Genomic DNA, 27,002 nt, shown 5'->3' on the forward strand with positions numbered 1-27,002 from the left:
CTTTGAGGACAGAAAGGACAGGAGGAACCTCACTCACGGGAGGTGCCCTTGCATGGACCTGCGCCCAAGTCATCAGCCATGGAATGAGCAGAATCACAGGCTGAGCTGAGGAGGCAACTGCTGATGTGTTTCCCTCTTTACAGATGAGTAACTAGGTTTTTGTCTCACTTCCCCACAGGCCTGGACCACTGTGTAAGCTCTGCCACTGCTGTCCCACGTTGAGCAGTAATAATCAGCCTCGTCCGCGGCCTGGAGCCCAGTGATGGTCAGGGTGCCTGTGCTGCCAGACTTGGAGCCGGAGAATCGATCAGGGACCCCGGAGGGTCGGTTGCTATCATAATAGATGATGGTTTTGGGGGCCATTCCTGGGATTTGTTGGTACCAGCCCACGTAACTACCAACTCCAGTGCAGGAGATGGTGACCCTCTGGCCCAGGGCCCCAGACACTGAGGATGGTTGATTCGGCCCCGACTGAGCCCAAATCCCTGCAAAGAGAAACAACAGAGAGGATATTCCTGGGGTCTAGAGACAAGAGGAGGAATCAGGCCCACACTTGTGCTTCCAGAACCCCTTCCCGTGTCCCCACATCAAGTCACCTGTGCAGTGAGCGAGGAGGGTGACGAGGAGAGGGGACCAGGCCATGGCGGAGGTCAGCACCGATCCTGCCTTCTGTTGCCTCACAGCTGAGCAGAGCCTCCCTTCACCTCTCCCTTCACCTCTTCATCTGTTGAGAGGGGGAGGGCCCAACCATGCAAATGCGACCCCCCTGTTTTCTGACTCCTCACCGACTTCTTTAGGTGCCTCTGTCTGAGGATGTCAGGGGGATGGGCAGGGTAAGGGCAATTTCAGGGCAGGGGGTGGGGAGGTCACAGATGTGAGGCCTGAGCAGAGGGCACAGACAGTGGCAGGTGGCAATTCACAGCTCTGATCTACCCTGACCCTTCAGAAACAGGCCTTGAGTGTCCCCTAGCGTCCAGACACAGACATGGCAGTTTATGAAGTGAGCAGAGCCCATCAGAGACCACTTCTGCCTCCCCACTGCTCTAGCCACTCTCCTCTGCCTAAGCGTTAGACCAGGTCTCCCCACGTGGCCCCCCATCACCTCAGGGCAGACTCTCTGTTCTACTCAGACTCCTGGGGGTGAGCCTGTCCATGACTCCCTTGACACTTAGTGGGTCAGGCCTGAAGAGTTGTCTCTACACACATTCCTCTAACAGTAAAGGTGTATCAAAAGGGGAAGGAGTTAATTGGATATGACAGTGGAGGCAGCGCTCCAGGCGCCCGTGCCAATGCAGGAAGCAGCAGAGAGCAGAGGGCAGCTCCCATGGGGGCCTTTGGCAGATGGGACCTGACCTTGGTGAGATTGTTCTTTACATGTGCTTCTTACTCATAAGGAGTGTGTTGATTCACACTCTATCCCAGCCTCTATGTCAATGTGCTCATTGTCAGACGTCTGAGTCATTCCAGTTTTCTCTCCCAAAGTGCATCAGGAATTATCAGTGGGATCCTAATCCCATCTGGGGCATCTGCTCTAGGATCCTTGTATATTATTTCTGAATTCCCTCCCAAATCCATGGTAGCTCTGTTCTGGAGACCTTGCAAAGGACCGTTTTCAGCCTATGTCTTCCCTGGTGGTCAAGAGGAACGTGAATGACTTTCTGGTCTTTTTATTCTATGGCATCAACCTATGTGTCTCTCGAGAAAAATACCACGTTGGTGTTCATGACTACAGCTTTGTTAATATAACTTGAAAGTGCAAAGTATGGTGTCTCGAGGTTTGTTCCTTCTCAAGATTGCTTTGGCAATTTGGGGTCTTTTCTGGTTCTATAAAAATTCGGGTTTTTTTTTTATTTCTGTGTAAAACGTCATTGGAGTTTTTATGGGGATTGCATTGAATTTACAGAGTGCTTTGGGTAGCGTGGACATTTTAGCATTATATTTATTGTGGAGATCCCTGGATTTAGGAATTACCTGGAGACTGTGTGTGAGGCCTAAGGGTTTTTCTAAGATGACCTCCACCTCTGTGCTTAAAAATGTGGATGGATTATGATGATTCAAACGAAAGAAGAGATACTAGTTTTGGCAATAAGGTAAGGAATGTGGATATGTGTATTTTTTTCTTTTTTTATACAATGATGTATTCTTTTTAAATCAAAAACCTTTCCTGGGCTCCAGCTAAGTACTGGTAGGCTGCAGACACTCAGTGCTGAAAGGACAAACAAACCTGTCAAGGTCGTGGAACATGTTGGTTTTTCATGTGACTCACTATGACACACAAGGAGGAGATGTTGCATGGGAGGTATTCAATGGGAAGCATTAAATGTTTATATGAACAGACACATGGTTCTATTTTAACTGAGAGTCGATGACTAGATTGTGCATGTGTGTGTAACTCTATCTCATGTTTTATTTATACGTAGTTTGTGTGATATATATACATATATGTGTGTGTGTGTGTGTGTGTGTGTGTGTGTGTGTGTGATATAAATCCCAGGAGATATATCCTAGATGTATTGCAATGAACAGTGCAGAGATGGATTAGATAAACCACTGGGGAAAATAATTCTGTGAATATTTTCAGTATGAGTAGAATCTTGTGTGACACAGAGAAGGACTGGAGAGGGATGTGGTGTGAGTAATTATAGTACATTGTACACTGAGAAAGGAGGGCTTAGACCACCAGGAACTTCTGGGCCATGGGACTGAGTTCTGTCGGGTAATAAGCTCTGTCGGGAAAATACCTGTTTGGGTATTTTCCTGCTGGCCTGCCTCACAGCCCTGTGCCAGTGTGAACAGGCCACCGCTGACCCCGGTCCTGGTCACCCAGCTGCTCTGACAACACACAGCATCCCTAGAGGACACTCTGACCTTTGCAGATGGATATTTGAGCTTTCAGTGCTCAGGGAAGGAGCATGAGTAGATCCTCTCCCGGGTGCTTGGGATGGAGACGTATATTTCTTCAGGTCCCTAACAGCGTCCAGGCTGCTCACCATGGGATTAGTTTACAGTGTTTATGTTCCTGGACATATTAGTGTTCCCTGACATTGGGTTTTCTTGCTGCAGGGCCCTGGCATCACTACCAGTCTCCAATCTGAATTTGTTTTAATGTGTATTTTTTTTAAGAGAGAGTGGACAGAGAGAGAGAGAGAGAGAGCAGGGAGGTACAGAGAGAGAGCGGGAGATGCAGAATCAAAAGCAAACTCCAGGCTCTGATTTCGTGGCACAGAGCCAAAGGCAGAGCTTCGGCCTACGAACCACAAGATCATGACCTGAGCCAAAGTCCTAAGCTTAACAGACTGAGCCACCCAGGCACCCTTACCAATCTCGAATTGAAACCAATTTCAAGGCCTCATATTTCCCAGATTCACTCCCGGTTCATATGTGATTAAAGTCCATGGGGGTTATTCAAAGTCCTTGAACTTAGAATACTTTTTCTGTTGCTGTATTATGAGAATCTCCTGTTATCCCACTACCTCCATGGTACAGGCTCTGGGGCCTTTGAAGTCTCTGTTTGTCAAAAGACTACTGGCTCTCCACAGAGAGTTATCCACTGTACTTAATTCCCAATCTGGGTGTTGACCAGGCCTTTATACTTAGTCTGGAATTTAATTTTCTTCTCTGGTATACTCATGACCCATTTGCCTCTCTATTGGTCCAGTTTTGTAAGTGTTCTCAGGATGAACATGATATAAACCAATATACAGTACCAGGGAATCGATCTTAGAAATTCATTCTCTGCTCATCCATTAAAGGGCATTCAGGGAAGAGAACCCCACTCACATTCAACCCTATTATTTTATTTGGTAAATGTGCCATGGGTTAAGAGTGAAAAGGCAACAAAATGTCTAGATTTTTTCCGGTAACACCAGGGTTCTCTGGACCAGGTAGGATGGGTTCATAGGCTTTTTTCTCTAAAATAGTGAGATTCCTTTCAGCATCATTCCAGACCGAGTCAGAGGGAAAACAAAGACACAGAAAGCCTAGGACACATGCGGTTACGCTCTACTGGTCTCACCCTGGCAATTACATCTGCAACAGTCTCATTTCCAAATAAGGTCTTATCCTGAAATATGGGAGTTTTTAGAACTTTTAATCACATGAATTGTTGGAGACACAGTTCAACACGTAACAATTAATATCCACAGTTTATTCAGATTTTCTTACTTTTTCCCTAATGTCCTTTTTCTGTTGTAAGATCCAGTTAAGATTCTTTGCGACATTGAGTTGTGAATTGTCCTTAAGCTTCTCTTACTGTGACACTTCTCCAGACTGTCCCTCTTGTTGGTGCCTTTGTACATACTTACTGAGTGGGGGTTATGCCTGACGTCATTCAAGCCAAGGGTTTACATCTGTTCCCTGAAAACTCTGCACAGGAATGTGTCTCATCTGATTCCATTTATTTATACCATCAGTTAACAATATGGACGGCAGACATATGTGTAGATGCTGAGTTACAACCCAATCCTTTTATGTTCCTGTGGTTGAAATCTTTCTAGTTTTGCCTCATGGGGGCCCTTTCGGTTGGCTCGTGAGCCCCTAGACACACCCTGTCCTTGTGTGTGTGCGCACACGGGTATGTGTGGTGGTTGTGCGCTGATTTGCTTGCGTTTGTTTGGGAGACAATGCCAGACAATGACAGAGTGTCATTTAAGTGTCATTAGTATCATATACAATAATTCTGTGGCTCAGAATGTTTTACTCTGTTCATGTGATTCTTTCGTTTTCAGCCTTTAGCACCCCTGCGACCTACAGATGTTTGCAGAGTTTTGCTTCTTCCAATGTTGGATGTAATTATCAAATTATTTATAAAAGTGGCACCTCTTTGGTGACCTCTTAGTTGGTTCCTGGTTGGGTGATTAGTTTAAACCTAGAATAAATATCCAAGTGCCAAGTTCAGGTTGCTTTCAGGCTTTAGTGATTAGGAATCAGTTGTTATAAACATTGAATACAGGGTTTTCGTATGGACAAAGGTTTTGAAACTTATCTTCATAACTTTGGCATTTTTCACAAATAATAGATAATAAGAAGAAACTAGCCACTGCCATGGAGATAATAGTACCAGATGCAGATAAGGCTGACTTATTTTCAGGCACCACATGGGTAGAGTTCAGAGAAAAAATAAAAATGTTTCATTTATTCTAATATCAGAAGGAAAAATTGATATGATCTGGCCTAGAAGTAAAATACCTCAGCTGATAAAACAAGAGATTTCACTTTCATGAAGACTCTTTGTATCAGGTTTTCTGAGAGTGACTTTGAGGACACAAAGGACAGGAGGAACCTCACTCACGGGAGGTGCCCTTGCATGGACCTGCGCCCAAGTCATCAGCCACGGAATGAGCAGAATCACAGGCTGAGCTGAGGAGGCAACTGCTGATGTGTTTCCCTCTTTACAGATGAGTAACTAGGTTTTTGTCTCACTTCCCCACAGGCCTGGACCACTGTGTAAGCTCTGCCACTGCTGTCCCTCGATGAGCAGTAATAATCAGCCTCGTCTTCGGCCTGGAGCCCAGTGATTGTCAGGGTGGCTGTGCTGCCAGACTTGGAGCCGGAGATCGATCAGGGACCCCTGAGGGTCGATTGTTATTATTATAGATGATGGTTTTGGGGGCCATTCCTGGGATTTGTTGGTACCAGTACACCCAACTACCAACTCCAGTGCAGGAGATAGTGACCCTCTGGCCCAGGGTCCCAGACACTGAGGTTGGTTGATTCGGCCCCGACTGAGCCCAAATCCCTGCAAAGAGAAACAACAGAGAGGATATTCCTGGAGTCTAGAGACAAAAGGAGGAATCAGGCCCACACTTGTGCTTCCAGAACCCCTTCCCGTGTCCCCACATCAAGTCACCTGTGCAGTGAGCGAGGAGGGTGACGAGGAGAGGGGACCAGGCCATGGCGGAGGTCAGCACCGATCCTGCCTTCTGTTGCCTCACAGCTGAGCAGAGCCTCCCTTCACCTCTCCCTTCACCTCTTGATCTGTTGAGATGGGGAGGGCCCATCCATGCAAATGCGACCTCTCTGTTTTCTGACTCCTCACTGACCTCTATGGGTGCCTCTGTCTGAGGATGTCAGGGGGATGGGCAAGGGAGAGGCAATTTCAGGGCAGGGGGTGGAGAGGTCACAGATGTGAGGCCTGAGCAGAGGGCTCAAGCAGTGGCAGGTGGCAGGACTCAGCTCTGGTCTCCCGTGTCCCCTCAGAAACAGGCCTTGAGTACCCCTTAGCGTCCAGACACAGACATGGCATTGTATGACATGAGCAGAGCCCATCAGAGACCACTTCTGTCTCCCACTGCTCTAGCCTCTGTCCCTGACTTAGGACTAGGCCAGGTGTCCCCACATGTGGCCCCCATCGCCTGAGGGCAGACTCTGTTTTAGTCAGACTCCTGGGGGTGAGCCTGTCCATGGCTCCCTTGACTGCTCAAGGGTCAGGCCTGAGGAGGTGTCTCTACACACACTCCTCTAACAGTAAAGGTGTACCGATAGGGGAATGAGTTAACTGAATATGACAGCGGAGACAGGGCTCCAGGCACCCGTGCCAATGCAGGAAGCAGCAGAGAGCAGAGGGCAGTTCCCATGGGGAACTTTGGTAGATGGGACATGACCCTGATGAGATTATTCTTTACATGTGCTTCTTACCCAGATAGCGTGTGTTGATTCACACTCTATGTCACACTCTATGTCATAGACCGGCATCTATGTCAATGTGCTCATTGTCAGACGTCTGAGTGATTCCAGTTTTCTCGCCCAAAGTGCATCAGGAAATATCAGTGGGATCCTAAGGATCTCATTTGGGGCATCTGCTCTAGGATTCATGTATATTCTTTCTGAAACCCTTCCCAAATCCATGGTAGCTCTGTTCCGGAGACCTTGCAAAGGCCTATGTCTTCCCCGGTGGTCAAGAGGAACTTGAATGACTTTCTGGTCTTTTTATTCTATGGCATCAACCTATGTGTCTCTCGAGAACAATACCACATTGATTTTCATGACTACAGCTTTCTAATATAATTTGAAAGTACAAAGAATGGTGTCTCGAGGTTTGTTCCTTCTCTAGATTGCTTTGGCAATTTGGGGTCTTTTCTGGTTCTATACAAACTTCAGGGTTTTTTAAATTTCTGTGAAAAATGTCATTGAAATTTCCATGGGGATTGCATTGAATTTATAGAGTGCTTTGTGTTGTGTGGACACTTTTGCATTATATTTTGTGGAAATCCCTGGATTTTGGAATTTCCTGGAGGCTGTGTGTGAGGCCTAAGGGTTTGTCTAAGATGACTTCCATCTCTGTGCTTAAAAATGTGGATGGATTATGATGATTCAAATGAAAGGAGAGATACTAGTTTTGGCAATAAGGTAAAGAATGTGGATATGTGTATTTTGTCTTTTTTTATTCACTATGTATTCTTTTTAATTCAAAAAACTTTCCTGGGCACCAGCTAAGTACCGGTAGGCTGCAGACACTCAGTGCTGCAAGGACAAACAAAACTGTCAAGGTCGTGGAGCATGTTGGGTTTTCATCTGACACACTATGACAGACAAGGAGGAGATGTTTCATGGGAGGTATTCAATGGGAAGCATTAAATATTTATAGGACTAGAGCACACAGTTCTATGTTAACCGAGAGTCAATGACTAGAAGTGTGTATGTGTATAACTGTATCTTATGTATTATTTATACGTAGTTTGTGTTATATATATATATATGTATATATATTTGTGTGTATATATATATACACACACACACACACACACACACATATATATGTGATATAAATCCCAGGAGATATATCCTAGATGTATTGTCATGAACAGTGCAGAGATGGATTAGATAAACCACTGGGGAAAATAACTGTGTGAATATTTACAGTAAGAGTAGAACCTTGTGTGACACAGAGAAGGACTAGAAAGGGATATGGTGTGAGTAATTATAATACATTGCACACTGAGAAAGGAGGGCTTAGAGCACCAGGATCTTCTTGGTCATGGGATGAGCTCTGTCCTTACAATTCCCAAGCTTCTGCAGGTTCCCAAATGGGCAGTCCTGTCTGGATGGGGGCCCCATCTGGTGCAGGTGACCCAGTCACCTCCAGTGTCTCTTCTCAGCGCTGGGTCTCCCTGGCTGCATCTAGGGATGAGTGTGTTGTTGACCATAGCCTATGGATGCTCTTGGGAAAAGGCAACGTGTGAGGCACATGCCCCTTGTTTCTAATTACAGTCTGTCCTTGAAGAATCTCATGTGCATTTTTGTTAACGGACCCTGCCCATGAACAGTGAGGGAGGGGGCAGGTGCAGAGGATTATAGGGACTGGCTTGCCTGGGTGGGAAGTGACCTGACATGACAAAGAGATGGGATGTCTCCTCAGGCCTTCCTGATACAGACTGTGGAGTGGTGAGCCTGCCCTCTGCCCTTCTTATCCTTCAGTGCAGGACATAACTTCCCTGAGGGGGTCACTCACCTGACGTCCCAACAACACAACTAACCCTTCTCAAGATTGCTTTGGCAATTTGGGGTCTTTTCTGGTTCTATACAAACTTCAGGGTTTTTTAAATTTCTGTGAAAAATGTCATTGAAATTTCCATGGGGATTGCATTGAATTTGTAGAGTGCTTTGTGTTGTGTGGACATTTTTGCATTATATTTTGTGGAAATCCCTGGATTTAGGAATTACCTGGAGGCTGTGTGTGAGGCCTAAGGGTTTGTCTAAGATGACCTCCATCTCTGTGCTTAAAAATGTGGATGGATTATGATGATTCAAATGAAAGGAGAGATACTATTTTTGGCAATAAGGTAAAGAATATGGATATGTGTATTTTTTCTTTCCTTTTTTTTCAGTGATGTATTCTTTTTATTTTTTTTATTTTTTTTTAAATTTTTTTTTCAACGTTTATTTATTTTTGGGAGAGAGAGAGACAGAGCATGAACGGGGGAGGGCCACAGAGAGAGGGAGACACAGAATCGGAAACAGGCTCCAGGCTCCGAGCCATCAGCCCAGAGCCCGACGCGGGGCTTGAACTCACGGACCGCGAGATCGTGACCTGGCTGAAGTCGGACGCTTAACCGACTGCGCCACCCAGGCGCCCCAGTGATGTATTCTTTTTAATTCAAAACCTTCCCTGGCCACCAGCTAAGAACTGATAAGCTGCAGATACGTAGTGGTGCTAGGACAAATAAAACTGTCAAGGTCGTGGAGCATGTTGGGTTTTCATGTGAGTCACTATGACAGACAAGGAGGAGATGTTTCATTGGAGGTATTCAATGGGAAGCATTAAATATTTATAGGACTAGAGCACAAGGTTCTATGTTAACCGAGTGTCGATGACTAGAAGTGTAAGTGTGTATAACAGTATCTTATGTTTTATTTACACGTAGTTTGTGTTATATATATATGTATATATATATATATATATATATATATATATATATATACATATATACACATATACACACGCGCACGCGCGCGCGCGTGTGTGTGTGTGTGTGTGTGTGTGTGATATAAACCCCAGGAGATATATCCTAGATGTATTGTCATGAACAGTGCAGAGATGGATTAGATAAACCACTGGGGAAAATAATTGTATGAATATTTACAGTAGGAGTGGAACCTTGTGTGACACAAAGAAGGACTGGAGACGGATCTGGTGTGAGTAATTACAATACATTGCACAATGAGAAAGGAGGGCTTAGAGCACCAGGAACTTCATGGGACTGAGCTCTGTCGGATAGTAAGGTCGGTCTGGAAAATACCTGTTTGGGTATTTTCCTGCTGGCCTGCCTCACAGCCCGTCCTCTCAGTGCCAGTGTGAACTGGCCACTGCTGACCCCGGTCCTGGTCACCCAGCTGCTCTGACAACACACAGCATCCCTAGAGGACACTCTGACCTTTGCAGATGGATATTTGAGCTTTCAGTGCTCAGGGAAGGAGCATGAGTAGATCCTCTCCTGGGTGCTTGGGATGGAGACATTAATTTTCTTCAGGTCCCTAACAGCGTCCAGGCTGCTCACCATAGGGCTTAATTTAAAGTGTTTATGTTCCTGGACATATTAGTGTTCCCTGACATTGGGTTTGCTTGCTGCAGGGCCATGGCATCACTACCAGTCTCCAATCTGAATTTGTTTTAAAGTTTATTTTTTTTAAGACATAGAGAGACAGAAAGACAGAGAGAGAGAGAGAGAGAGAGAGAGAGAGAACAGGGAGTTACAGAGAGATAGCCGGAGACACAGAATCAAGAGCAAGCTCCAGTTTCTGATTCCGTGGCACAGAGCCCAAGGCAGGGCTTCGGCTCATGAACCACGAGATCATGCCCTGAGCCAAAGTCCTAAACTTAACCAACTGAGCCACCCAGGCACCCCCACCAGTCTCCAATCAAAACCAAGTTCAAGGCCTCATATTTCCCAGGTTCACTCCCGGTTCATAGGTGATAAAAGTCCATAGGGGTTATCCTTGAATTTTGAATACTTTTTGCTGCTGTCGCTGAATTATGAGAATCTCCTGTTATATCCCACCACCTCCATGGTACAGGCTCTGGGGCATTTGAAGTCTCTGTTTGTCAAAAGACTACCTGCTCTCCGCAGAGAAGTATCCACTGTACTAAATTCCCACTCTGGATTTGACCAGGCTTTTATACTTAGTCTGGAATTTAATTTTCTTCTCTGGTATACTTATGACCCGTTTGCCTCTCTATTAGTCCAGTTTTGTAAGTGTTTTCAGGATGAACATTGATATAAACCATTATACAGTACAAGGGAATCTATCTTCTTAGAAATTCATTCTCTGCTCATCCATTAAGGGGCATTCAGGGAACGGAATCCCACTCACATTGAACCCTATTATTTTTATTTGGTAAATGTTCCATGGGTTAACAGTGAAAAGACAAGAAAATGTCTGGATTTTTTCCGGTAATACCAGGGTTCTCTCGACAAGGTAGGATGGGTTCATAGGCTGTTTTCCCTAAAATATGAGATTCCTTTCAGCATCATTCCAGACAGAGGCAGAGGGAAAACAAAGACAGAGAAAGCCTAGAACACATGCAGTTACACTCTACTGGTCTCCCCCTGGTAATTACATCTGCAACAGTCTCATTTCCAAATAGGGTCTCATCCTGAAATATGGGAGTTTTTAGAACTCTTAATCACATGAATTGTTGGAGACACAGTTCAACACGTAACAATTAATATCCACAGTTTATTCAGATTTTCTTAGTTTTTACCTAGTGTCTTTTTCTGTTGTATGATCCAGTTTATGATTCTTTGCGACATTGAGTTGTGAATTGTCCTTAAGCTTCTCTTACTGTGACACTTCTCCAGACTGTCCCTCTTGTTGGTGCCTTTGTACATACTTACTGAGTGGGGGTTATGCCTGACGTCATTCAAGCCAAGGGTTTACATCTGTTCCCTGAAAACTCTGCACAGGAATGTGTCTCATCTGATTCCATTTATTTATACCATCAGTTAACAATATGGACGGCAGACATATGTGTAGACGCTGAGTTACAACCCAATCCTTTTATGTTCCTGTGGTTGAAATCTTTCTAGTTTTGCCTCCTGGGGGCCCTTTTGGTTGGCTCGTGAGCTCCTAGACACATCCTGTCCTTGTGTGTGTGCTCACACGGGTATGTGTGGTGGTTGTGCACTGATTTGCTTGCGTTTGTTTGGGAGACAATGCCAGACGATGACAGAGTGTCATTTAAGTGTCATTAGTATCATATACAATAATTCTGTGGCTCAGAATGTTTTACCCTGTTCACGTGATTATTTTTCAGCGTTTCGCACCCCGTGACCTACAGATGTTTGCAGAGTTTTGCTTCTTCCAATGTTGGATATAATTATCAAATTATTTATAAAAGTGGCACCTCCTTGGTGACCTCTTAGTTGGTTCCTGGTTTGGGTGATTATATTTAAACCTAGAATAAATATCCATGTGCTAAGTTTAGGTTCCTTTCAGGTTTTAGTGATTAGGCATAAGCTGTTATAAACATTGAAGTGCAGGGTTTTACCTATGGACAAAGGTTTTGAAACTTATCTTCAAAATATTATACTTTTTAATTGTCATTTTTTTCACAAATATTAGATAATAAGAAGAAACTAGCCACTGCCATGGAGATAATAGTCCTAGATGCAAATAAGGCTAACTTATTCTTCAGGCACCACATGGGTAGACTTCAGAGGAAAAACAAAAATGTTTAATTTATTTTAATATCAGAAGGAAAAATTGATATGATCTGGCCTAGAAGTATAATACCTCAGCTGATGAAACAAGAGATTTCTCTTTCATGAACACTTTGTGTCAGAAGGGTTTTCTGAGAGTGACTTTGAGGACAGAAAGGAAAGGAGGAACCTCACTCACAGGAGGTGCCCTTGCTTGCACCTGCGTCCAAGTCATCAGCCACGGAATGAGCAGAATCACAGGCTGAGCTGAGGAGGCAACTGCTGATGTGTTTCCCTCTTTACAGATGAGTAACTAGGTTTTTTTCTCACTTCCCCACAGGTCTGGAGCACTGTGTAAGCACTGCCACCGCTGTACCTCGATGAACAGTAATAATCAGCCTCGTCTTCAGCCTGGAGCCCAGTGATGGTCAGGGTGGCTGTGCTGCCAGACTTAGAGCCGGAGAATCGATCAGGGACCCCTGAGGGTCGGTTACTATTATCATAGATGATGGTTTTGGGGGCCATTCCTGGGATTTGTTGGTACCAACCCACGTAACTACCAACTCCAGTGCAGGAGATGGTGACCCTCTGGCCCAGGGCCCCAGACACTGAGGATGGTTGATTCGGCCCCGACTGAGCCCAAATCCCTGGAAAGGCAAACAACAGAGAGGATATTCCTGGAGACTAGAGACAAGAGGAGGAATCAGGCCCACACTTGTGCTTCCAGGACCCCTTCCCGTGTCCCCACATCAAGTCACCTGTGCAGTGAGCGAGGAGGGTGACGAGGAGAGGGGACCAGGCCATGGCGGAGGTCAGCACCGATCCTGCCTTCTGTTGCCTCACAGCTGAGCAGAGCCTCCCTTCACCTCTCCCTTCACCTCTTCATCTGTTGAGAGGGGGAGGGCCTAACCATGCAAATGCGAACCCCTGTTTTCTGACTCCTCACTGACTTCTTTAGGTGCCTCTGTCTGGGGATGTCAGGGGGATGGGAAGGGTAGGGGCAATTTCAGGGCAGGGGTGGGGCGGTCACAGATGTGAGCCCTGAGCCGAGGGCACAGGCAGTGGCAGGTGGCAGGACTCAGCTCTGGTCTACTGTGACTCCTCAGAAACAGGCCTTGATACCCCTTAGCGTCCAACACAGACATGGCATTGTATGACATGAGCAGAGCCCATCAGAGACCACTTCTGCCTCCCCACTGCTCTAGCCAGTCTCCTCTGCCTAAACGTTAGACCAGGTCTCCCCACGTGGCCCCCCATCACCTCAGGGCAGTCTGTCTGTTCTACTCAGACTCCTGGGGGTGAGCCTGTCCATGGATCTCTTGACTCTTAATTGGTCAGGCCTGAGGAGTTGTCTCCACACACATTCCTCTAACAGTAAAGGTGTACCAAAAGGGGAAGGAGGTAACTGGATATGACAGCGAAGCCAGGGCTCCAGGCACCCATGCCAATGCAGGAAGCAGCAGAGAGCAGAGGGCAGCTCCCAAGGGGAACTTTGGCAGATGGGACCTGACCTTGATGGGATTATTCTTTACATGTGCTTCTTACTCAGATGGAATGTGTGGATTCATACTCACTCCTGGCACCTATGTCAATGTGGTCATTGTCAGACGTCTGAGTGATTCCAGTTTTCTCTCCCAAGTGCATCAGGAAATATCAGGGAGATCCTAAGGATCCCATTTGGGGCATCTTCTCTAGGATTCATGTATACTCTTTCTGAAATCCTTCCCAAATCCATGGTAGCTCTGTTCCGGAGACCTTGCAAAGGACCGTTTTCAGCCTATGCCTTCCCTGGTGGTCAAGAGGAACGTGAATGACTTTCTGGTCTTTTTATTCTATGGCGTCAACCTATGTGTCTCTCGAGAACAATACCACGTTGGTGTTCATGACTACAGCTTTGTAATATAATTTGAAAGTGCGAAGTATGGTGTCTCGAGGTTTGTTCCTTCTCAAGATTGCTTTGGCAATTTGGGGTCTTTTCTGGTTCTATACAAAATTTGGGTTATTTTTTTATTTCTGTGCAAAACATCATTGGAGTTTTTATGGGGATTGCATTGAATTTATAGAGTGCTTTGGGTAGTATGGACATTTTAGCATTATATTTATTGTGGAGATCCCTGGATTTAGGAATTACCTGGAGGCTGTGTGTGAGGTCTACGTGTTTGTCTAAGATGACCTCCATCTCTGTGCTTAAAAATGTGGATGGATTGGGGCGCCTGGGTGGCGCAGTCGGTTAAGCGTCCGACTTCAGCCAGGTCACGATCTCGCAGTCTGTGAGTTCGAGCCCCGCGTCGGGCTCTGGGCTGATGGCTCAGAGCCTGGAGCCTGTTTCCGATTCTGTGTCTCCCTCTCTCTCTGCCCCTCCCCCGTTCATGCTCTGTCTCTCTCTGTCCCAAAAATAAATAAATGTTGAAAAAAAAAATTAAAAAAAAATGTGGATGGATTATGATGATTCAAATGAAAGGAGAGATACTAGTTTTGGCAATAAGGTAAAGAATGTGGATATGTGCATTTTTTACTTTTTTATTCACTGATGTATTCTTTTTAATTCAAAAACCTTTCCTGGGCACCAGCTAAGTGTCGGTAGGCTGCAGACACTCAGTGCTGCAAGGACAAACAAAACTGTCAAGGTCGTGGAGCATGTTGGGTTTTCATCTGACACACTATGACAGACAAGGAGGAGATGTTTCATGGGAGGTATTCAATGGGAAGCATTAAATATTTATAGGACTAGAGCACACAGTTCTATGTTAACCGAAATCAATGACTAGAATTGTGTGTGTGTGTATAACAATATCTTATGTTTTATTTATACGTAGAGTTTCATATATATGTGTGTATATATATTTATATATATACACATATATATTTCAAATACATATACATATATGTGTGTGTGTGTGTGTATATATATATATATATATATATATGATATAAATCCCAGAAGATATATCTTAGATGTATTGTCATGAACAGTGCAGAGATGGATTAGATAAACTTCTGAGGAAAATGATTGTGTGAATATTTACAGTAGGAGTAGAACCTTGTGTGACACAGAGAAGGACTAGAAAGGGATCTGGTGTGAGTAATTATAATACATTGCACACTGAGAAAGGAGGGCTTAGAACACCAGGATCTTCTGGGTCATGGGATGAGCTCTGTCCTTACAATTCCCAAGCTTCTGCAGGTTTCCAAATGTGCAATCCCGTCTGCATGGGGCCCCCATCTGGTGCAGGTGACCCAGTCACCTCCAGTGTCTCTCCTCAGTGCTGGAGCTTCCTGGCTGCATCTTGGGATGACTGTGTCGTTGACCATCACCTATGGGTGCTCTTGGGAAAAGGCAACATGAGAGGCGCATGTCACTTGTTTCTAATTACAGTGTGTCTTTGAAGAATCTCATGTACATTCTTGTTAAGGGACCCTGCCCCATCAAGTGTGAGGATGGGGACAGGTGCAGAGGATTATGGGGACTGGCTTGCCTGGGTGGGAAGTGTCCTGACATGACAAAGAGATGGGATGTCTCCTCAGGCCTTCCTGATACAGACTGTGGAGTGGTGAGCCTGCCCTCTGCCCTTCTTATCCCTCAGTGCAGGACACAACTTCCCTGATGGGTCACTCACCTGACGTCCCACAACACGACTATCTAAGTGGTGGGGGGGGCAAAGAGTGATTCATGCTGAGGAAGCCACAGCTCTGAAGTAAGGACTGAGGTGTGGTGGTGCCTGCCACACAGGAGGTCACACTTGGGGGATCAGAAGCCCCCGCCCCTGTGTAGGGATGGGTGGGGTGCCAGGCAGGCTCAAGTCCAGAGGGTCCCTCTCTCTGCTCAACTCCAGTTCCTTCTCCCAGTCCTAAGTGAGTCTGAACTCTGAGACAGCAGGGGGCGCTGGAGGTCTGTCCCTGTGCATTGGGGGAGGTGCAGGGATGTCTGGGGGGGGGGGTCTCAGCTGGGCACCCAGTCCTGGAACCCTGCCTTGTACCCTCTGCTCTATGCTCATTGGGGCCCACGATTGGCTCCCCAGCCCCACCCCACCCTCAGCTGTCACCATATTCAGTGAGTAGGTTTAGGGACCCAGGAGGGGAGTGATTTGCATGAAGGATTCCTCTCTGCTCTCCAAAGTGGGGAGGGGATGAGAGAGGCTTTGTGCAGTTGTCTCACTGGTGGGCTCAGTCAGGGGCACAGCCTGGGCTGTCTCCACCTTGACCTGGACCCCTCTCCTCCTCACCCCCCTCGTTCTCCGCTTCGGTGACTGGCTGTGGAAAGCAAGGCGAGTGATTATGGGCTGGGGTGTGCTGGGCTCCTTCTTCCCCTCTTTTGAAGAACAAGCTGGAGGCATTCCCTCAGGACCTGCCTGTCGGTGTCTCCACTGCTCTGTTGCAAGGTCCTGGGCACAGTGTGCCCTGACACAGGAGGCCTCCCTGTCAGGGTTTCAGGGGCAGAAGGTGACCCTCACCTGGACTGGACGGGAGTTAGCAACAGTGTTGGAGCAAATTATGTGGGCTGATTCCAAGAGATTTCTCTCAGCGTTACCACAACTGTGGTGCTCAGAAGAAATGGGCCCTCGGAGATCTCAGCTCGGTTCTCTGGCTCCCACTCTGGGAACAAGGCCTCTAGAACCTTCTCAGGCCTGCAGCCTGAGGATGAGCCATATTGTTTGTGCTCAACATTGGGCAGAAGCATCAGTTCTGACATACTGCTGCAGGCCCATGGGGACCTGAGACAGAAAGCTGTCTCTGTCACCCCCAGGACTGCCGGTGAGAAACAGACAGGGAGGCCTTGGAGAGGGTCTGACTCTGAGCACAGAGAAAATTTAAAGGGTCAGTGACAGTAGTTGCCTCTCATTTGTTTTTTCTTCCTTTCCTGTCTCTCTTTCCTGTCTCCCTTCCTTTCTTTCTTTCTCTTTCTTTTTTTCTTTCTTCCTTTCTTCCTTTCTTTCTTCTTTTCTTTCCTTTTGTTTTCTTTTCTTTCTCTCTCTTTCTCTCTCTTTGTCTCCCTATCTTTCTCCCTTTCCTCTTTCCTTCCTTCCTCCCTTCCTTTCTTCCTTGGATAAAGAGCTTTATTTGGATTCAATGAGAGCTGGAGAAAGCGAAGGGCCAGAGATGCCACTGAGATTAGGTTCCAAAAGGGCAGTCCGAGCTTATCAACCCAATGGACTCCATTTCCCAGCAGCCTTCCAGTTAGTAGGGTCAGTAAAGTCCTGCTGGGAAATGTATTTGCCAGTAAACGACCAACATTTGCCCCCCATCACTACAGTGGTAGAGTTTCTCTTTTCCATAATTAAAACTCCATATCACCTCCCACAACACCACGAATATTGCAAAAAAGGCTAAAAAATCACATTTGACACCTCTTATACTCGTCTTCAGTAGTTAGCTCCGAAGTCTCATCCTCTGCCAAAAAGAGTTCTACTAAACTCATCAGCTGAAATGTCCATCAGCTGAAATGTTAGTAAAGACAGTTTTTACTAACCCGTGGTCATTCTTACCCAATTACCCCAGCCAGTCATGGGTGAACAGCAGAGTAAGGCTCAGAGAGGGGTGAAGGAGGAGGGGGATGGGGCTAATTTTCCCCAGTACAAAGATGGCATCCGATTCTTGGTTGGAGAGCAGAACCAGAAAGGCTTGAGGGAAGGGTCCAGGCCCTGTACTCAGTCAGAAACAGTGCTGTAGAAGAGGACGAGGAGAAGGAGGAGGAGGAGGAGGAAGAGGAGGAAGAGGAGGAGGAGGAGGAGGAATGCTTGCCAAGCTTGTGGTTTTGTATATCTGTAAGAACTTTCTTCATTTTCTTCCACATCTTCTTTCCATCGGCATTCCTGGTCTTACCATGCCAGGTGCCAAGGGATTCAGTGTCAGGCCATTGTCCTGTTCATTTTTGCTTTTAATTCCCTTTCCTTTGGGGAAGTGTCGAGTAAGAGATTGCTACGGCTGAGGTCAGAGAGGTCTTTTCCTGCTTTCTCCTCTAGGGTTTGGATGGTTTCCTGTCTCACATTCAGGTCCTTTATCCATTTTGAGTTTATTTTTGTGAATGGTGTGAGAAAGTGGTCTAGTTACAACCTTCTGCATGTTGCTGTCCAGTTCTCCCAGCACCATTTGTTAAAGAGACTGTCTTTTTTCCTTGGATGTTCTTTCCTGCTTTGTCAAAGATGAGTTGGCCATACGTTTGTGGGTCTAGTTCTGGGGTTTCTATTCTATTCCATTGGTCTATGTGTCTGTTTTTGTGCCAATACCATGCTGTCTTGATGATGACAGCTTTGTAGTAGAGGCTAAAGTCTGGGATTGTGATGCCTCCTGCTTTGGTCTTCTTCTTCAAAATTACTTTGGCTATTTGGGGCCTTTTGTGGTTCCATATGAATTTTAGGATTGCTTGTTCTAGTTTCGAGAAGAATGCTGGTGCAATTTTGATTGGGATTGCATTGAATGTGTAGATAGCTTTGGGTAGTATTGACATTTTGACAATATTTATTCTTCCAATCCATGAGCAGGGAATGTCTTTCCATTTCTTTATATCTTCTTCAACTACCTTCATAATCTTTCTATAGTTTTCAGCATACAGATCTTTTACATCTTTGGTTAGATTTATTCCCAGGTATTTTATGCTTCTTGGTGCAATTGTGAATGGGATCAGTTTCTTTATTTGTCTTTCTGTTGCTTCATTGTTAGTGTATAAGAATGCAACTGATTTCTGTACATTGATTTTGTATCCTGCAACTTTGCTGAATTCATGTATCAGTTCTAGCAGACTTTTGGTGGAGTCTATCGGATTTTCCATGTATAATATCATGTCATCTGCAAAAAGCGAAAGCTTGACTTCATCTTTGCCAATTTTGATGCCTTTGATTTCCTTTTGTTGTCTGATTGCTGATGCTAGAACTTCCAGCACTATGTTAAACAACAGCGGTGAGAGTGGGCATCCCTGTCGTGTTCCTGATCTCAAGGAAAAAGCTCTCAGTTTTTCCCCATTGAGGATGATGTTAGCTGTGGGCTTTTCATAAATGGCTTTTATGATGTGTAAGTATGTTTCTTCTATCCCGACTTTCTCAAGGGTTTTTATTAAGAAAGGGTGCTGGATTTTGTCAAAGGCCTTTTCTGCATTGATTGACAGGATCATATGGTTCTTCTCTTTTTTTTTTATTAATGCGATGTATCACGTTGATTGATTTGTGAATGTTGAACCAGCCCTGCATCCCAGGAATGAATCCCAATTGATCATGGTGAATAATTCTTTTTATATGCCATTGAATTCTATTTGCTAGTATCTTATTGAGAATTTTTGCATCCATATTCATCAGGGATATTGGCCTGTAGTTCTCTTTTTTTTATTGGGTCTCTGTCTGGATTCGGAATCAAAGTAATGCTGGCTTCATAGAATGAGTCTGGAAGTTTTCCTTCCCTTTCTATTTCTTGGAATAGCTTGAGAAGGATAGGTATTATCTCTGCTTTAAACGTCTGGTAGAACTCCCCTGGGAAGCCATCTGGTCCTGGACTCTTATTTGTTGGGAGATTTTTGATAACCGATTCAATTTCTTCACTGGTTTTGGGTCTGTTCAAGCTTTCTATTTCCTCCTGATTGAGTTTTGGAAGAGTGTGGGTGTTTAGGAATTTGTCCATTAATTCCAGGTTGTCCAATTTGTTGGCATATAATTTTTCATAGTATTCCCTGATAATTGTTTGTATCTCTGAGGGATTGGTTGTAATAATTCCATTTAGATTCATGATTTTATCTATTTGGGTCATCTCCCTTTTCTTTTTGTGAAGCGTGGCTAGAGGTTTGTCAATTTTGTTTATTTTTTCAAAAAACCAACTTTTGGTTTCGTTGATCCTCTCTACAGTTTTTTTAGATTCTATATTGTTTATTTCTGCTCTGATCTTTATTATTTCTCTTCTTCTGCTGGGTTTAGGCTGCCTTTGCTGTTCTGCTTCTAGTTCCTTTAGGTGTGCTGTTCAATTTTGTATTTGGGATTTTTCTTGTTTCTTGAGATAGGCCTGGATTGTGATGTATTTTCCTCTCAGGACTGCCTTCGCTGCATCCCAAAGCGTCTGGATTGTTGTATTTTCATTTTCATTTGTTTCCATGTATTTTTTAATTTCTTCTCTAATTGCCTGGTGACCCACTCATTCTTTAGTAAGGTGTTCTTTAACCTCCATGCTTTTGGAGGTTTTCCAGACTTTCTCCTGTGGTTGATTTCAAGCTTCATGGCATTGTGGTCTGAAAGTATGCATGGTATAATTTCAATTCTTGTAAACTTATGAAGGGCTGTTTTGTGACCCAGTATGTGATCTACCTTGGAGAATGTTCCATGTGCACTCGAGAAGAAAGTATATTCTGTTGCTTTGGGATGCAGAGTTTTAAATATATCTGTCAAGTCCATCTGATCCAATGTATCTTTCAGGGCCCTTGTTTCTTTATTGACCATGTGTCTAGATGATCTATCCATTTCTGTAAGTGGAGTGTTAAAGTCTCCTGCAATGACCACATTCTTATCAATAAGGTTGCTTATGTTTATGAGTAATTGTTTTATGTATTTGGGGGCTCCGGTATTCGGCGCATAGACATTTATAATTGTTAGCTCTTCCTGGTGGATAGACCCTGTAACTATTATATAATATCCTTCTTCATCTCTTGTTACAGCCTTTAATTTAAAGTCTAGTTTGTCTGATATAAGTATGGCTACTCCAGCTTTCTTTTGGCTTCCAGTAGCATGATAAATAATTCTCCATCCCCTCACTCTCATTCTAAAGGTGTCCTCAGATCCAAAATGAGTCTCTTGTAGACAACAAATAGATGGGTCTTGTTTTTTTATCCATTCTGATACCCTATGCCTTTTGGTTGGCGCATTTAATCCATTTACATTCAGTGTTATTACAGAAAGATGCGGGTTTAGAGCCATTGTGATGTCTGTATGTTTTATGCTTGTAGTGATGTCTCTGGTACTTTGTCTCACAGGATCCCCCTTAGGATCTCTTGTAGGGCTGGTTTAGTGGTGACAAATTCCTTCAGTTTTTGTTTGTTTGGGAAGACCTTTATCTCTCCTTCTATTCTAAATGACAGACTTGCTGGATAAAGGATTCTCGGCTGCATATTTTTTCTGTCTAGCACACTGAAGATATCGTGCCAATCCTTTCTGGCCTGCCAAGTTTCAAAAGAGAGATCAGTCAGGAGTCTTATAGGTCTCCCTTTATATGTGAGGGCACGTTTACCCCTTGCTGCTTTCAGAATTTTCTCTTTATCCTTGTATTTTGCCAGTTTCACTTTGATATGTCGTGCAGAAGATCGATTCAAGTTACGTCTGAAGGGAGTTCTCTGTGCCTCTTGGATTTCAATGCCTTTTTCCTTCCCCAGTTCAGGGAAGTTCTCAGCTATTATTTCTTCAAGTACCCCTTCAGCACCTTTCCCTCTCTCTTCCTCTTCTGGGATACCAATTATGCGTATATTATTCCTTTTTAGTGTATCACTTAGTTCTCTAATTTTCCCCTCATACTCCTGGATTTTTTTATCTCTCTTTTTCTCAGCTTCCTCTTTTTCCATAACTTTATCGTCTAGTTCACCTATTCTCTCCTCTGCCTCTTCAATCCGAGCTGTGGTGGTTTCCATTTTGTTTTGTATTTCGTTTAAAGCGTTTTTCAGCTCCTCGTGACTGTTCCTTAGTCCCTTGATCTCTGTAGCAAGAGATTCTCTGCTGTCCTCTATACTGTTTTCAAGCCCAGCGATTAATTTTATGACTATTATTCTAAATTCACTTTCTGTTATATTATTTAAATCCTTTTTGATCAGCTCATTAGCTGTTGTTATTTCCTGGAGATTCTTCTGAGGGGAATTCTTCCGTTTGGTCATTTTGGATAGTCCCAGGAGTGGTGAGGACCTGCAGGGCACTTCCCCTGTGCTGTGGTGTATAACTGGAGTTGGTGGGCGGGGCCGCAGTCAGACCTGATGTCTGCCTCCGGCCCACCGCTGGGGCCACAATCAGACTGGTGTGTGCCTTCTCTTCCCCTCTCCTAGGGGCGGGATTCACTGTGGGGTGGCGTGGCCCGTCTGGGCTATTTGCACACTGCCAGGCTTGTGGTGCTGGGGATCTGGCGTATTAGCCGGGGTGGGTAGGCAAGGTGCACGGGGGCAGGAGGGGCAGGCTTAGCTCGCTTCTCCTTAGGTGATCCACTTCAGGAGGGGCCCTGTGGCAGCGGGAGGGAGTCAGATCCGCTGCCGGAGGTTTGACTCCGCAGAAGCACAGAGTTGGGTGTTTGCGCAGAGCAAGCACGTTCCCTGGCAGGAACTGGTTCCCTTTGGGATTTTGGCTGGGGGATGGGTGAGGGAGATGGCGCTGGCAAGCGCCTTTATTCCCCACCAAACTGAGCTCTGTCCTCCGGGGGCTCAGCAGCTCTCCCTCCCTTTGTCCTCCAGCCTTCCCGCTTTCCGAGCAGAGCTGTTAACTTATGACCTCCCAGACGCTAAGTCGTGCTTGCTGTAGGAACACAGTCCGTCAGGCCCCTCCGCTTTTGCCAGCCAGACTTGGGGGCTCTGCTTGGCCGGCGGGCCGCCACTCCGCCCCAGCTCCCTCCTGCCAGTCGTGGAGCGCGCATCGCCTCGCCACCCGTCCTACCCTCTTCCGTGGGCCTCTTGTCTGCGCTTGGCTCCGGCGACTCCGTTCTGCTAATCCTCTGGCGGTTTTCTGGGTTATTTAGGCAGGTGTAGGTGGAATCTAAGTGATCAGCAGGACGCGCGGTGAGCCCAGCGTCCTCCTGTGCCGCCATCTTCCGACCTCCGACGGGATTGCATTGAATTTATAGAGTGCTTTGGGTAGTGTGGACATTTTAGCATATTTATTGTGGAGATACCTGGACTTAGGAATTACCTGGAGGCTGTGTGTGAGGTCTACGTGTTTGTCTAAGATGACCTCCATCTCTGTGCTTAAAAATGTGGATGGATTATCATGATTCAAATGATAGAAGAGATACTAGTTTTGGCAATAAGGTAAAGAATGTGGATATGTGCATTTTTCCTTTTTTTCACAGATGTATTCTTTAAAAATCAAAAACATTTCCTGAGCACCAGCGAAGTATCGGTAAGCTGCAGACACTCAGTGTTGCAAGGACAAAAAAAACTGTCAAGGTCGTGGGGCATGTTGGGTTTTCATGTGACTCACTATGACAGACAAGGAGGAGATGTTTCTTGTGAGGTATTCAATGGGAAGGATTAAATATTTACACGCTAGAGCACACGGTTCTATGTTAACCAAGAGTCGATGACTAGAAGTGTGTATGTGTGTATATAACTGTATCTTATGTTTTATATATAGGTAGTTTGTGTTTCATATATATATATATATATATATATATATATATATATATATGATACAAATCCCAGGAGATATATACTAGTTGTATTGTTATGAACAGTGCAGAGATGGATTAGATAAACCACTGGGGACAATAATTATGTGAATATTTACATATGAGTAGAACCTTGTGTGACACAGAGAAGGACTAGAGAAGGATCTGGTGTGAGTAATTATAATACATTGCACACTGAGAAAGGAGGGCTTAGAGCACCAGGAACTTCTCGGTCATGGGACTGAGCTCTGTCGGATAGTAAGGTCTGTCTGGAAAATACCTGTTCAGGTATTTTCCTGCTGGCCTACCTCACAGCCCATTCCTCTCAGTGCCAGTGTGAACAGGCCACTGCTGACCCCGGTCCTGGTCACCCAGCTGCTCTGACAACACACAGCATCCCTAGAGGACACTCTGACCTTTGCAGATGGATATTTGAGCTTTCAGTGCTCAGGGAAGGAGCATGAGTTGATCCTCTTCCGGGTGATTGGGATGGAGACATTAATTTTCTTCAGGTCACTAACAACGTCCAGGCTGGTCAACATAGGGCTTATTTTACAATGTTTATGTTCCTGGACATATTAGTGTTCCCTGACATTGGGTTTGCTTGCTGCGGGGGCCTGGCATCACCTCCAGTCTCCGATCTAACTTTGTTTTAATGTTTATTTTTTTTAAGAGAGAGAGGACAGAGAGAAAGAAAAGAGAGAGACATAGAGAGAGAGAGAGAGCAGGGAGGTACAGAGAGACAGCAGGAGACGCAGAATCAAAAGCAAGCTCCAGGCTCTGATTCTGTGGCACAGAGCCCCAGGCAGGGCTTCGGATCACGATCCACGAGATCATGACCTGAGCCAAAGTCTGAAGCTTAAACGACTGAGCCATCCAGGCACCCCTACCAGTCTCCAATCAAAACCAATTTCAAGGCCTCATATTTCCCAGGTTCACTCCCGGTTCATAGGTGATAAAAAGTCCATGGGGGTTATCCTTGAACTTTGAATACTTTTTGCTGTTGTTGCTGTATTGTGAGAGTCTCCTGTTATCCCACCACCTCCATGGTACAGGCTCTGGCGCATCTGAAGTCCTGTTTGTCAAAAGACTACCTGTTCTCCGCAGAGAAGTATCCACTGTACTTAATTCCCAATTTGGGTTTTGACCGGGCCTTTATACTTAGTCTGGATTTAATTTTCTTCTCTGGTATACTTATGACCCGTTTGCCTCTCTATTAGTCCAGTTTTGTAAGTGTTCTCAGGATGAACATTGATATAAACCATTATACAGTACAAGGGAATCGATCTTCTTAGAAATTCATTCTCTGCTCATCCATTAAGGGGCATTCAGGGAAGGGAATCCCACTCACATTCATCCCTATTATCTTTATTTGGTAAATGTTCCATGGGTTAACAGTGAAAAGACAACAAAATGTCTGGATTTTTTCCAGTAATACCAGGATTCTCTCGACAAGGTAGGATGGGTTCACAGGCTTTTTTCTCTAAAATAGTGAGATTCCTTTCAGCATCATTCCAGACCGAGTCAGAGGGAAAACAAAGACACAGAAAGCCTAGGACACATGCAGTTACACTCTACTGGTCTCACCCTGGTAATTACATCTGCAATAGTCTCATTTCCAAATAAGGTCTCATCCTGAAATATGGGAGTTTTTAGAACTCTTAATCACATGAATTGTTGCAGACACAGTTCAACGCATAACAATTAATATCCACAGTTTATTCAGATTTTCTTAGTTTTTGCCTAGTGTACTTTTTCTGTTGTAAGATCCAGTTTAAGATTCTTTGCGACATTGAGTTGTGAATTGTCCTTAAGCTTCTCTTACTGTGACACTTCTTCAGACTGTCCCTCTTGTTGGTGCCTTTGTGCATACTTACTGAGTGGGGGTTATGCCTGACGTCATTCAAGCCGAGGGTTTCCACCTGTTCCCTGAAATCTCTGCACAGGAATGTGTCTCAAGCGATTCCATATATTTATACCATCAGTGAACACTATGGACGGCAAACATATGTGTAGACACTGAGTTACAACCCAGTCCTTTTATGTTCCTGTGGTTGAAATCTTTCCAGTTTTGCCTCATGGGGGCCCTTTAAGTTGGCTCATGAGCTCCTAGACACACCCTGTCCTTGTGTGTGTGCACACACGGGTATGTGTGGTGGTTTTGTGCTGATTTGCTTGCGTTTTTGGGAGACAATGACAGACAATGACAGAGTGTCATTTAAGTGCCAGTAGTATCATATAGAATAATCTGTGGCTCAGAGTGTTTTCCTCTATTCACATGATTCATTCTTTTTCAGCGTTTAGCACCCCCACGACCTACAGATGTTTGCAGAGTTTTGCTTCTTCCAAGTTGGATATAATTATCAAATTATTTATAAAAGTGGCACCTCCTGGGTGACCTGTTGTTGGTCCCTGGGTTGAGTGATTATTTTAAACCTAGAATAAATATCCATGTGCCACGTTTAGGTTGCTTTCAGGCTTTAGTGATTAGGAATCAGTTGTTTTAAACATTGAAGTGCAGGGTTTTTCCTATGGACAAAAGTTATGAAACTTATCCTCATAATTTTATAATTTTAAATTGGCATTTTTTCACAAATAATTGATAATAGGAAGAAACTAGCCACTGCCATGGAGATAATAGTACCAGAATCAAATAAGGCTGACTTATTTTCGGGCACCACATGGTTAGAGTTCAGAGAAAAACTAAAAATGTTTCATTTATTTTAACATCAGAAGGAAAAATTGATATGATATGGCCTAGAAGTGAAATACCTCAGCTGATAAAACAAGAGATTTCTCTTTAATCAAGACTCTTTGTGTCGGAAGGGTTTTCTGAGAGTGACGTTGAGGACAGAAAGGACAGGAGGAACCTCACTCACGGGAGGTGCCCTTGCATGGACCTGCGTCCAAGTCGTCAGCCACGGAATGAGCAGAATCACAGGCTAAGCTGAGGAGGCAACTGCTGATGTGTTTCCCTCCTTACAGATGAGTAACTAGGTTTTTGTCTCACTTCCCCACAGGCCTGGACCACTGTGTAAGCACTGCTACCGCTGTACCACGATGAACAGTAATAATCAGCCTCGTCCTCGGCCTGGAGCCCAGTGATGGTCAGGGTGGCTGTGCTGCCAGACTTGGAGCCGGAGAATCGATCTGGGACCCCTGAGGGTCGGTTGCTATTATCATAGATGATGGTTTTGGGGGCCATTCCTGGGATTTGTTGGTACCAGCCCACGTAACTACCAGCTCCAGTGCAGGAGATAGTGACCCTCTGACCCAGGGCCCCAGACACTGAGGATGGTTGATTCGGCCCTGACTGAGCCCAAATCCCTGGAAAGAGAAACAACAGAGAGGATATTCCTGGGGTCTAGAGACAAGAGGAGGAATCAGGACCACACTTGTGGTGCCAGGACCCCTTCCCGTGTCCCCACATCAAGTCACCTGTGCATTGAGCGAGGAGGGTGATGAGGAGAGGGGACCAGGCCATGGCGGAGGTCAGCACCGATCCTGCCTTCTGTTGCCTCCCAGCTGAGCAGAGCCTCCCTT

The 27,002-nt window shown here is 45.1% G+C and overlaps 1 protein-coding gene across 4 annotated transcripts in view; it reads right to left on the reverse strand.

The window, feature by feature from the left end:
• The window catches only part of LOC124518353 (immunoglobulin lambda-1 light chain-like), a 721,987-nt gene extending 694,985 nt beyond the window's left edge, over positions 1 to 27,002 (reverse strand). For 2 of the 4 annotated variants that reach the window (XM_047088339.1, XM_047088341.1), the window contains exons 1-2: positions 26,898 to 27,002; positions 26,498 to 26,786 (exon numbers count right to left, since the gene is read on the reverse strand). In XM_047088339.1, coding sequence (XP_046944295.1) covers positions 26,498 to 26,786; positions 26,898 to 26,943 — 335 coding nt within the window. In that variant the 5' untranslated portion in view covers positions 26,944 to 27,002. Of the gene's footprint in view, positions 1 to 26,494; positions 26,787 to 26,897 lie in introns of all 4 variants that reach the window. The other 2 variants (XM_047088342.1, XM_047088340.1) reach the window with 2 other exon arrangements.

This window comes from Lynx rufus, unplaced genomic scaffold, assembly GCF_022079265.1.
Source record: "Lynx rufus isolate CCGP_SWC_20201006 ecotype Redwood Valley unplaced genomic scaffold, mLynRuf1.p SCAF_24, whole genome shotgun sequence".
NCBI lineage: Eukaryota > Metazoa > Chordata > Mammalia > Carnivora > Felidae > Lynx > Lynx rufus.